Here is a 13,728-nt window from a genome sequence, read left to right on the forward strand (position 1 = left end):
CGCAGAGACAATCCAATCAGCAGATAGTTGGTTTTATTCCATCCACACGCAGTGAAAAACAAGCAGTTCTGCACGTTCACATTCTTCCACCAACGAACGGAAGTGTCTGTGTTTTAGTGTGTGCACAAGAATAAATCTAATGTTATGACGGTTAATGCAGTTGCTTCCTGCAGCTTTAATGAAAGATCAAGCCAGGTAAAATGAAGCAAAACATTCTGCTAATGATATTTAATGTTGTGTCTGCTGGCTTTATTTCTTCTGCAGCTATAAATTTAATGCGCTTTCTTGTTCTATACAGTTTCGCGTTTATTTTCACGCACCACTTATTGCGCCTCTATTGAGACTTTTCTCGGCGATTTGCAGTCTTTAAATCCATATAATTTGTGCTGTCATTAATGGAAAAATCTATTTGCTTATATTAATACTTGTAACAGTATAGAAAGAACACAAAGTAACCCCAGTTTTGTGTAATGCATATCTCCGTTGTGGCGCAACTGTCAAAACGAGTGCGTTTGTGTGGCAGCGACCCGTTCTAGTACGTGGTAGTTCCTACATTCAATATGTTCTCATTGTTTCTGTAGTATCCTGGAGTAACCACTAAGTGTAATTTGTGTATCAAAGTTGTTGTGTTCTATCTTGGAAAAGTTAGTTGAAGAAGATGTGCCATGCAGGAGGCATGGAGTGTTATGTCTGTTACTGTTGCAAACAGAAAGTAAAGTATTAACTTCAACTCAATTCATGTAGTAGTATGATTTATATGGAAGATATTACAGTTTCACTGATGTTCTCTGGATATGCGAGTTACTGGTATACTGGGTGTGCCTGTAAAATGCCAGTAGAAGGCAAATTCTTAAGCTGTGCCATTATTTATAAAGATTACTTTATTGTATTTGAAGCACAAAATAATAATGCCATTATCAAACTTCAAATTTACTTGGAATGCAATGTGTTTTAAAAGCACTAAAATATTGTTTTCAGCATAATATTAATGTACGTTCAACACTCTTGCAGTGTAATTGAAAAGTATATTAAATACAACTTTAGTTGAATAAATGCATTTGTACAAATATAAATGTAATGCAAATGTTAAATGTAAAATGTAAATGCATTTAGTACAAAATTAGTTGTTCCAATTTAACAGACGTTAAGTATACCAATTTATAGTGGGCCACAAATACATTTAGTTATACTAAAGGACAAATTGTGCTTAAGAATACAATTTTTTTTTTCATCAGGGTAAGACAAACCAGAAAAACAAAATTACTATTGCATTTTATGTGTGTTTGTCAGTGATATGCCCATTTCCTGCTCCTCCCAATGCTCAGCGAAGCAAGTTTCCTCTCTTATTGTTGATATAGACTGCTCTAAAAAAGTGCTTTAGAACTGCAAACTACTTCTCAGAGCTATTGTGTTAGTATTAGCATTCCAGGATGTGCACTCCATGCTAATATTTTCCATGCTTACGGCTGTTTGTTCTGTATTTCCAACAGACTGGGATTTTCCTGAAGAATGAAATGGAAAACATTTATGGGCAAGTATCCTGAGAGCCATACTTATGTGAAAGTACTCTTAAGTTAAAGGGATTTTCTATCAATAACAAAAATTTGCAACAAAGACTTACAGCTGATTTCAAACCATGGATGTTTTAAACTCAGAGGACAACAGCAATTATGAAGACTATTATAATGCAGAAGGACTTGAAGAATATGGACTCTGCAAGAAGACACATCTGAAGGAATTCAGCAGTGTGTTTCTACCTATATTCTACTCCATTACCTGTGCGCTGAGCATTATTGCTAATTTAACCCTCCTAATATTGTTCATCAAATACAAAACTCTGAGGAAGGTGTTGCCTCTGCACATGGTCATATCGGATTTTATTTTTACACTGAGCCTTCCATTCTGGGCAGTGTATGCCAGCAGTGAATGGATCTTTGGTGATCAAAGCTGTAAGGCAATCACATTGGTTTACATGGTCAGTTTGTATAGCAGCAATCTCTTTGTTGCTAGTCAGAGCTTGCAAAAATTGATGGACATTGTATGTGTTGTTTCTAACATCAGGATCTTCAACAGTCCAAAGAGGAATACTATTATGTGCATGTTGGTGTGGCTTTTATCAGTTTTGGCTGCTGCTGTCCATGTCAGCTTTGTTGAGACTCAAAAGGTCCATGAACTGAACATTTGCACTTTCAACTTCCACAATAAAGTTGGCTGGAAAATCTATGTTAGATTTCAGATGAACATACTTGGGTTTATCATACCATTTTTAGTGCTCCTATTTTGTTCCATCAGACTACCATGTGTTTCTGTGGTAAGGAACACATTCCAGATGTTTAAATATGAAATTGGATTCACTGTCATGTTTTTTCTCCTCTGGTTCCCCTACAGTGTTGTAATTTTCTTGCATGCTTTGCAAGACCTTCACATTTTTTATACATGTTCCACTAACATACACTTGGACTTTGCTATTCAGGTTACAGAATGTATTGCTTTCATGCATGTTTTCATAAATCCTCTTTTGTATATATTTTTAAACAAAAAAGTCTGGAAACGATTGAGAAATGCTTCCAAAAGTCCAAGGGAGTATCTGCTTGAGGAAAGCAACAGTTCATCAAACATGTCCTGTCAGGATGTTGCTATAGAGCTACGGTCAGTTCAGCAATATCAGACCCATGACCTGAGCTTTTGTGCTGAACGACCTAATAACTTACTACCAGAGCCAATGTAAAAGCTTGTAAAAAAAAAAAAGAAAAAAGATTACTGTGTGTATCTCAGTTGAAATAAAGACCTCTGATGGTCTTTATTTATGTCTACACTCATATTTTTTGGGGTCTCCAGAGACCCCAGACAATAACATTTAATTTTGTAACAAGATAATAGTTTTTTTTTTTTTACAAATGTAATTTTATTCTGTTTGTTAATGTTTTTACTCAACATTTGTGCAGTTTTTGGAGAATTTATGATATCTTTTAAATTTCTATAAATAAATAAATAAATAAATATTTATTTAAATAAGCTTTTTACAAAAAAACAGCATTTGATGTAAAATTCACTTTATAAAAGACCCAGATTTCTAACTTTCATTCATGGGGATAACATGGATCATTTTAAATGGTTTAATGTAACATTTATGCCCATTTTTTGGAAAATGCAGTTTAAAAAAAAACAAAAAACACTTTAACCACTAGATGGCTATAGAGCTCCACTATATGCTATTTGACTACCTGAAAGATATCTTTTCACAAGTTGGATTCAGTTGGATTCATATCTAAATATTATAAAATCACAATTATAACAAAAATAAAATATTTTTGTCAAAGTTTAGCATTTTTTTGTACTGAAACCCCCCCCCCCCCCAGTTTTTCAATAATGTTACATTATGATTAGAATCAAGGTTCAAATTCAATGATTAGATTTTTTTTGACAGATTATAAGACAGCAGTTGTTTTATAGCCTCACAAATGTATTCCTGTGTGTGTGTGTGTGTGTGTGTGTGTGCGTGTGTGTGTGTGTGTGTCTGAGAGAGAAAGAGAGAGAGAGTGTGTGAGTACACATTGTCGATGTGCCAGTGTCACCACTTTATATTTGTAGTGGTTCTGAATTTTGGATGATTTTATTTGGCAAATTATAGCCCTACAAATGTCCTGTGTGTGTGTGCATGTGTGTGTGTGTGTGTGTGCACATTTTCAATGTGTCAGTGTCACCAATTTATTTTTGTGGTGGTACTGCATTTTGGATGATTTTATTTGACAAATTATAGCCTTACAAATGTTCCTGTGTGTGTGTGAGTGTGCACATTTTCAATGTGTCAGTGTCACCAATTTATTTTTGTGGTGGTACTGCATTTTGGATTATTTTATTTGACAAATTATAGCCTTACAAATGTTCATTGTGTGTGTGTGTGTGTGTGTGTGTGTGTGAGTGTGCACATTTTCAATGTGTCAGTGTCACCAATTTATTTTTGTGGTGGTACTGCATTTTGGATGATTTTATTTGACAAATTATAGCCTTACAAATGTTCCTGTGTGTGTGTGTGTGAGTGTGCACATTTTCAATGTGTCAGTGTCACCAATTTATTTTTGTGGTGGTACTGCATTTTGGATGATTTTATTTGACAAATGATAAGAGAACAGTTTTTATAGTCTCAAAAATGTATTCCTCTATATGTGTGTGTGTGTGTGTACGTGTGTTGTGAGCAAAATAATTTAGCATTGTGGATGCTTTTTGAATTGGTGGAAGTGTGCCACTTTATTTCTGTCATTTCTGTCGATGTATTCTGCGTTGTTTTTGATTTTGATGATGAATTTTGTCTATTTTGATTGTGGGGTCTCTGACCACGAGTGTCACAAATTTTGTCACGCTAACATAAAAACAGATATCATTCCAATTTAAATTTTTTTTTGTAGATCTAGAAAGTGTTGAGAGCTGTAGAAGGTTTCATACCATTTGGACAAAGGGAACATTTTTTTTAATTTGAGCAAAAGTCATTTGCGGGTCAAAAAGACCCCGAAGACCATCAGAGGGTTAATAATTATACCAACACAGATTCCACTCCACTACTCACTATGGTTTATTTTCGCATATAATTATATATAAACACATATTTTTTGCAGTTTATATGTTTATATTAGCTTGGTTTTATATATATATTTTTTAATGACAACATTTGTTGTTGAAGTTAGTTGAGTTTCTTTCCACAAGCAATGGCTGATTCAGCAAAAATAAAACCAAAGTCAAAATAATGTGTGTGTGTGTGTGTGTGTGTCTTTAAGATTAAACCCTGTGAGGTGGGGGGAAAACACTATCAGCATTTTGTTGTCAAGCTAAAATGCTTATGTAATCAAGTTTTTTCTGCAAAACATTAATATTGACAATGTAAAATACAATGTTTTCAACAGATTTTGAGATATGCTGAATCAGTTCAACAAGTGGCCTTTCCCCAACATTCTTATCATAAAGATAACGGTAGCCTTGACCTTTCACAGTTTGGATTAAAAATTACTCTGCTAGAAGCATAATTAAACAAAGCTCAATTATTCTTTTGTTTTCTTTTATCTTCTAGAACTTCAGTTTAAGTTTGGATTGTTGGATAGTTATATAATGCAACACACTGGTATTTTGTTATATATTTTACAGATTTGTACAGTCTTTACCAGGATTATTATTTTTTTACTTACAAATAAAACACCATTTTATATTCTATCTTTTTTATTTCTTTTTCTCCAGAAATTACAATGGAAGGTCAAATTAATTACTTGTTTGCTGTTTAAAAGTCATGTCTCTCATGGCAAAAAAACAAACAAAAAAACCCTATATCTATAATACAAAGTTCAAGGCCTATTTAAATTGTTGCTCTCAAACTTATGGAGGCAATCACTAGGGCCTTTATCAAGCTGAATGGTTAAGTCAGAAAGAGTATTTCTAGCCTAGATGTACAGTATCCGAATAGTGTATTTTTGAGGAGGTAAAATTTTTATAATTGTAAATTCCTTTTAGCAAATGTTTAGGTTTAAAAAAATTACTCACAACACCCTCGTCACACACCCCTTTGGCCCCATCCACACTACTGCGTTTTAGTTTAGAAACAGAGAATTAAAACAAATACGATCTCCGTCCACACCAGCGTTTTAGCTGCGTATTAGAATTGATCTCCGTCCACATTAAAACGACTGAAAACGCGGATCACGTGACCATTCACCAACACTGGGCATGCGCGTGCCGGTGTAAACCTAGAGACTTTCAAACATAGACTGTAAGAATCAAAATGTCATTTATTAATATGTATTTGTGTCAAAACAGCTTTTCCTATTCTATTTTGCCTGGAAACGCTTCCAACACGCTTCCAACAAAATAGGCGTCGGTTCTGTTTCTAGCATGCACGTGTTTACCGCGCGAGCCGCGCCTTACTGTAAGAAACTGTTTCAGCGGGTGGAGTTTACTGGTACTGAATATTACCTGTGTATACTCCATGACTGATGACACCCAATCATAGAGCCGAGCGTGAGCCTCTGCGTCATCGTTTCTAAAGTCCTCCGTTTTGACCCGTCTTCACCAAAACGCCCTCCGGAGATTCAAAACGCAAAACGGGGTCGGCAGCATTTCTAAACTTCTCCGTTTTAGGTCTTCGTTTTTGCCGTTTTAGTCTGGACGGGAGGTGCAAACGTAGCAAAAGGTCTCCGTTTCTAAATGAAAACGCAGTAGTGTGGATGGGGCCTTTGTCCTGGTACTGATGTGTGAATAGTGTCTCACCAGTAAAAAGACAAAATACCATTGCTTGTGTGAACAGAAAATTTGTGTATTTACTGGAAAAGTCAAAATCTGGTAATTTTACAGTAATTTACCGGGTTTAATGTGTAAAAGGGGCTAATGATTTCCACTGAGGGGGACCACCACCCATTTGGTCAGTATCTCTGTTCATCTGGGTGCTCCGGTCTGGGTGTTTCCCTGACTTCGGTCTGAGATGCAGGGCTCCACCATAAGCTCCACCATATGATCCTACAAAGAAAATAGATGGATTTAGATCAAGATTAAATAATTTATTTTCATAACAACTTTGTATTTTACATAATGGTCACTGGTCATCACACATCTTAGGGTTACATAATGTAACCTGGTTACCTGAGAATGCTTCCAGTGTGTGCCGGTGTCTAAGGCAAATGAGAAATCAGGCCAGTGCTTTTGACCACGGCAGTCATATGGTGTCACTGGCATGACTATAAAAGGTTGCTGACAATAAACACCATCAACTTTGATTTAAGGAAGACGAGCAGGCCTGCCTGAAGAATGGCATTGTGATGCAGCCTGTCATTCCCTTCTCAGGGAACCGGGTTATATGGGCCATTCTACAGAATTGGTGCAAAGTCAGAGTTGGAAACATCTTGTCATCCTGTTTTTTCCCACAAATTTTGCATGTATGCAAATTGTATAATATCCAAGGTACGCTTTTCTAGTAATTGTGCAGTTAATTCTCATATTGTATTTTCAGAAAATGCTGGAATATTTTCCTTCTCCCCAAATTTGTCACTACCGAAACACAATATTAAATAATTTATTAAGAAGGCTTATAATGACCTATTAAGATTTTGTTTACATCTACCTTATAAATATATATTTTTTCTATTTAAAACAAATATTTTTACAGGTTAAATCAATAAAGATTATAATTTTAATAATATTTTATGTGTAATTAATGAGATTTGTTGTATTTTAAACCCAATCTTTCTTTGTAGAAGGCATAAAGTTTATCGTACTGATTTCAAAGTTAAGGATCCCATGTTACGGTAGTGACTGCACATTTTTGGTAGTGACAGTAAGGTTTTGGTAGTGACCACAATACTTAGTTTGCCATGGCTGAATCAGACTGTCCACATTTTATGTTAATATAAATAACTAACTATGATGCACATATGCAGTCAGTACATATAGCAGACACACATCTGACAGTAAATATCTTATAAGAACACCTAGAGCTATTCTATACTTTGGGTCTTGAGGTGCAAGTGAGAAGAGGTATGATTTTTTAATGAAAAAAACAACTTACAATGTAGACTGTTTTATTTTCACATTTTCAACATTTTGTTTATGAGTCTAAATCTCAGATAAAGATAAATCTCCAGAACCACTGAACTGTGTGTGTGTGTGTTTACATAAAACATTAATTTCAGAATAATTTTCCTCATTCAGATAAATCTCCAGAACCACTGTAGTCTCTTGGACTATATTAACAATGTCTTTAATACATTTTCTGGGCCAGCAAGTTATAATGTCTTAGAGGCCTATGGAGAAGTGATCCAGCTCTCAGATTTAATCAAAAATATCTTAATTTGTGTTCCGAAGATGAACGAAGGTCTTACGGGGTTGGAACAACATGAGGGAGAGTAATTACTGACAGAATTTTCATTTTTGGGTGAACTAACCCTTTAAGTAATTGTAACCTCATCATATTACAGAATTTTAACAGAATCTTGCATACTAAAACACTACTAAAACATACTACAGTAGTAATTATTTACATAACTGTACTAAAATGTAGTTTATTCCTCCAAATAAAGGATTATGTGTTCCCTTTTGTCACTACCAAAACAATAATGTCACAACCGAAACTTCAAGACATGTTTCGGTTGTGACTGTTTTGGTAGTGACAATTTTAGATACTTTTGAGCCTAGCTCGAAGATGCTAATCAGCACATGGTTAGCAATCACTGGTCAGAACAGTTGAACACATATAACAACTACATTTTATGGACATCCAAAAAAGTTTTCTCAATAGCAGAAAAAATGAGTTTGGTAGTGACATTCCTTAAAGTTACACACAGATTTTTAGACTTTAGAACACATTTACCTCAAAATGATGGGATCAATCTACTCACAATATAGCACATGAGAGAGAGGGACACAGGAATATTTCCTGATCAAAAATGTAGGGTTGTGGTTAAAATCAGTCTCAGCCAATGGACTACAACATTCACTGTTTTGGTAGTGACATGAAAATGCAGGACACGTTTTTTTTAGATAAAGTTTCATGATTTAAAAATAAAATATAAAATAAATATTTTTTTAAAACTTCGTTTAAAAAAAAATATATATATTTTTTTTAAAACAAGAATGGAAAAATTTGCAAAAGATTTTTCAATATCATTTTCACAAGTTGAAATTTAGGGGTTAGGGTTTGGGACAGCCACCACCTAATTGAAAGTAGCCCATAAATGATGATTTTATATATATAAAGCTTACTGATATCTTAAATATTATTGTGGGTTTCAATAGATAATTGAAGGATCTTAGTAAACATCTAAGATTTTAATAATTAAATGCTTTTCAAATGTGTTTTTTGGATGAGGGACAGCAGTTTGCACCAATTCTGTAGAATGGCCCATATACATAACCCTAAAATGTTCCCTTGTGAGGGAACTCGATGCTGTGTCATGGTGTTGACACTATGGGAACATTAAACGGACCTGCAGGTATTTTCGGTCAGCGAAACGTGCCTAGAATTCGGGTCAATCCACTCTCGCGTGATCCTGAGACCCCGGCCCAGATACGTTCCCAAAGTTCCCACCACTCCCTTCTGGGACCAGGTGGTGCATTGCATTGCTGTGTCCCTTTCGTGCCTTATGCATTACGTGGAGCTTCAGAAGCTCTGAGCAGCTCTTTGTCTGCTTTGGAGGTCAGCAGAAGGGAAAGGCTGTCTCCAAGCAGAGGTTGGCCCACTGGATAACGGATCCCATCGCATTGGCGCACCGATCCCAAGGCGTGCCGTGCCCCTGCGGAGTAAGGGCTCACTCCACCAGGGGTTTCCTCCAGGTATTCTTTGGAAGTCTGAAGTGCAAGAGGCGTCTGAAGCCTGGCCCAGTACTTGAGATGCATGCCTGGCTGGTCAGCCCCTGTACTGGGCTAGATGCCCCATAGTACCCTCCGGTAATCCCATTTGTGTATTCTCCCATGGTGTGGTTTCCCTGTCAGTAAACCTGTGTCTTTCCCATGACAGATTTTGCTCTGCCCCCTCTCTGCGTCTGTAGTGGTCCCGTCCCTTTTCAGGAAGGACCTACCGCAGAGATTCTTCCATACTGTATGTATCACTGCCCCACACTGCTGCTGCTGCAGAGCAAGTACAGAGACTTGCTACCGCCAGTGCCAATACATACAGACACACTGCTGTGAGCATGTAAGACATACTGCTGCTGCACAGATAGCATATATGAAACTGCCTGTAGCAGATCTAGGTGGAGCTCGGGAAGGTGGAGGGTTTCAAATGAACTCTGACAGAGCACTGCAAACTGCTACAGCAAACACTGACCAACTATTTAAATGATGAGCAGCAAGATCTTCCTGAAAATCAATAATGTGGATTATCCAAAACGAACTCTCCCATAAATTATTACACTGTTTTATTTGTATTACATTTACATTTAGTCATTTTCCAGAGGTTTTTTTCCCCAGAGCAATTTACAAATAAGGAACATCACTTTGTACTCTTAAAACTGCCATTTTAGTATTTTAAGTATGGTTGGCTCTTGATAAATTGCTCGTTGTGCTTGTTGTGTTCCTCAAATACGATTTGGATAAAAGCCTCTGACTAAACATGAATATATTGCAAACAAACAAATAAATAAATAACATTAAAAAATTTAAGTTAGGTCGTTCTGAATAGTTGACATTACTGATGTTCAGGAAGATCTAAAATTACATGCTAATATTTTATCTTCAATGGTTAACTAAACTCAGCATTTACAAAATACAATTAATAATATCAATATTTAAGGAAATTGGACCATATACATTTCACTAAACTGTACTGATTAATATGTCTGTTATTCTTCAGTGCTCTGTAAAGTAAAGTAAATGCAGGTATTTAGCAGACATTTAGCAACAGGCAATGAATCAAGGTAACCTTTATTGCAACATCAAGGTTATATCTAACTACTGCAACAAAATATATCTTATCTCAGTGATAAGAACAGCCTTGATCCTTTCCCTTCTACATCATGACATATATCTGCAGACTGTGACGTAGAAGACATTTGACTATAGGCTAATCTGAATCCCTCATAAACTATTATTTGCCTCCTCCTAGCCATAGTGTGTGAATGATTAGTATTAAACTATTGAATTATTATTAGTTAATAGATTTATTAATGTTTTGTACTTACAATTTGATATTTAAAATCAAACCCCAGCTTTCTTTTCACATAGGCCTACTATTTGTTACTATATAACATTCATTTCAGAAAATAAATTATTAGATTTATAAATGATAAATTTAGTACATCTGGACATGTAACAAGTGACAGATATCAAATGATATCACCTTGGTTGGGAATTATTATTTTTTTTTTTCATTTAGGGAAGCCCTGATCTTATACATTATGGCAATTTAATAATGTGATTCATCCAAAATGTTAAATTGTTTAAGTGAAATCTAAGCAAAATGTTGATAAACTGATCGCATAAATGATCTGAATAGTGTCCAACTTATGTTTTAAAATATAGCACAAAAAAAATAAAAAGGATAACACTGCATACACAAAAACAATCATTCCCTGCACTACAGAAATTCACAAGAAGTCACGTGATTTGGAATAACTGCAGGAGGTGGGGCCTACACACAGCTGCCAGGAAAGAGGAATTAAAAAGAGAGCATAGTGCAGCTACGAGAACGCCAAAAGAGGAACATGGGCAGCCTTTTTCAAATCCTGCTTGCACTTTTTATCTCTGTCATAGGGGCCCTCTACCTTTTGGGGTCTTTTCGCCGCAGGCGACCTGGAGAACCCCCTCTGGATAAGGGACCTATTCCCTGGCTTGGTCATGTTCTGGAATTCAGGAAGGACACAGCCAAATTCCTGCAGCGAATGAAAGAAAAACATGGAGATATTTTTACAGTGCAGCTGGGAGGCTTTTATTTCACTTTCATTACAGATCCACTTTCTTTTGGCTCAGTGGTGAAAGAGTCAAGAACAAAGCTGGACTTTACTAAATTTGCAGAACTACTAGTTGCAAGAGTATTTGGCTATCATTCCTTGGAAAATGAACACAAGTTTCTCCAGGCATCAAGTACCAAGCACCTCATGGGAGATGGTCTGGTTGTCATGACTCAGGCTATGATGTGCAATCTTCAGAATTTGATGCTCCACAGCATTGGATCTGGGAATGACAAGCCATGGCAAGAAACTGGACTATTTGCTTACAGCTACAACATTGTCTTTCGCGCTGGCTATCTTGCGCTGTTTGGTAATGAGTCACACAAAAGTACAGGGACTTTGGAAAAAGCTAAGGAAATTGACCGGGAGCATTCGAATGAACTTTTCTGGGAATTCAGAAAATATGACCAGTTATTCCCGAACCTGGCTTATGGTGTCCTGGGACCCAGTGAGAAGATGGAGTCAGAGCGTTTGAAAAGGCTGTTCTGGAACACACTTTCAGTGCAGAAGATGAGATCTAGAGACAACATCAGCGGATGGGTACATGAACAGCAACAGGTGAGAGCTGACCAGGGCATGCAAGAGTTCATGCAGGATCGATACATGTTTCTGCTTCTGTGGGCATCTCAGGGAAACACAGGTCCTGCAGCATTCTGGCTACTGTTGTATCTGATGAAACACCCTGAGGCTATGAACAGCATTAAGAATGAAGTTGAGCGGGTTCTCAGAGAAACAGGGCAGGAAGTAAAACAAGGTGGGCCACTAATTGACCTGACTAGGGATATGCTCCTCAAAACTCCCATTCTAGACAGTGCAGTGGAGGAGACCCTCCGTCTCACAGCTGCCCCTGTCCTTACAAGAGCTGTCATGCAGGATATGACCATCAACATGGCCAACGGACAAGAGTACAAGATCCGTGAGGGTGACAGAGTGGCGATTTTCCCCTACACAGCTGTTCAGGTAGACCCAGAAGTTTACCCAGATCCCTTCACCTTCAAGTATGACCGTTTTCTCACACCAGATGGAAGCAAAAAGACAGATTTCTACAAGGGTGGAAAGAAACTCAAGTTTTACAACATGCCTTGGGGAGCAGGAACCACTATGTGTCCAGGAAGATTCTTCGCCACAAATGAGCTGAAGCAGTTTGTCTTTCTCATGTTGTCCTACTTTGACTTGGAGCTGAAAAATCCAAATGAAGAGATTCCAGGCGTTGATATCAGACGATGGGGCTTTGGCTCCATGCAACCAACGAAAGACATCCAGTTTAGATACAGACTTCGATTTTAAAAAAATTCTAATTATTATTCTATGATTTAATACACTGAAGCTTCAACAATACTTATTATCAGACAGTATTCCTTTATGAAAGCTGACTTTAAAACCGACATTTCCACTGTATTTATATGGTGAGATTGCTGGAAAAGGTTAATTACAGTCCTAAATACCTGAGGTGTTGCTTTTGATATATCTCACAGCCTGAAAGTCTCAACAGTCCCATGTGCTTGCATTTACTCTGTGTTACACAAAGATTGTATATATGCAAGAACAAATGTCATACAACATACACAGGAACAAGATATTTTTGTGTATAATCATCTACTTAAAAATAAAATAAAAATCAACATATTGTGATGATTGCCCATGTGCTATTTGTGAGAAAAACAAGATATATATATATATATATATATATATATATATATATATATATATATATGAGGTGTATATCATATATAAAATAAAGACATTAAGCTACTTGTCTTTTCGTTGTACCTTATTGACTATACTGAACTGATATTTATTTTAAATTGCCAATGTAAAATGCCCCATTTCTAAAAAAAAAAAAAAAAGAAAAAAAGAAAACTAATTTAGGGTCAACTTTATTTGCTTGACCTTTGCACCAAGGCACTTTATAATATATTTTTTATATATTATTGACATATAAAAATGCCTGCTAAAACAAAACATTGAATCTGTCTACTTCATTTACACATTTACACTATCTATCAGAGATCTAAGTTCTTATTTATTTGTTGGACTTATTATTGTTGAATGTACTGGGAGTTATCACACCATATGTTACAAGAGCTTAATCTTGTGCTTAAGCTTAAGCTTGAGCACAAGAGCACAAGCTTGAAAAGTTTACAATTACTTTTATTTTCTCCAGTAGTGATTCTTGGTGGGACAAGTTTAGGAACAGTTTATAAAGTTCATAGCTCCAAATTTTAATTATAACATCATTTACTCATGATGCATAAAATAATGAAAGTCCAATGTTACTTTGGACCCTAATCACATCCGTTGCATAAACAGT

General features: G+C 36.2%; 2 protein-coding genes across 2 annotated transcripts; both read left to right on the forward strand.

Moving 5' to 3' along the window:
- The first annotated feature begins 92 nt into the window (after positions 1-92).
- Positions 93-5,164, forward strand: LOC311086570 (atypical chemokine receptor 2). Its single transcript, XM_084119516.1, has 2 exons — positions 93-195; positions 1,491-5,164. Exon 2 carries the CDS (start codon positions 1,637-1,639, stop codon positions 2,726-2,728), a length of 1,092 nt encoding a protein of 363 aa, XP_083975642.1. The 5' UTR covers positions 93-195; positions 1,491-1,636; the 3' UTR covers positions 2,729-5,164.
- Positions 5,165-11,115: 5,951 nt separating this feature from the next.
- On the forward strand, positions 11,116-13,168 carry LOC311086107 (5-beta-cholestane-3-alpha,7-alpha-diol 12-alpha-hydroxylase-like). The gene has a single exon (XM_084118825.1). It carries the CDS (start codon positions 11,172-11,174, stop codon positions 12,702-12,704), a length of 1,533 nt encoding a protein of 510 aa, XP_083974951.1. The 5' UTR covers positions 11,116-11,171; the 3' UTR covers positions 12,705-13,168.
- The last annotated feature ends 560 nt before the right edge of the window (positions 13,169-13,728 follow it).

This window comes from Abramis brama (assembly GCF_963993115.1).
Source record: "Abramis brama genome assembly, chromosome: 7".
In the NCBI taxonomy this organism is placed as follows: domain Eukaryota; kingdom Metazoa; phylum Chordata; class Actinopteri; order Cypriniformes; family Leuciscidae; genus Abramis; species Abramis brama.

Excerpts from the sequence above, each read along its gene's own strand:
- LOC311086570 (XM_084119516.1), top strand. The coding sequence starts at position 1,637 with ATGGATGTTTTAAACTCAGAGGACAACAGCAATTATGAAGACTATTAT.
- LOC311086107 (XM_084118825.1), top strand. The coding sequence starts at position 11,172 with ATGGGCAGCCTTTTTCAAATCCTGCTTGCACTTTTTATCTCTGTCATA.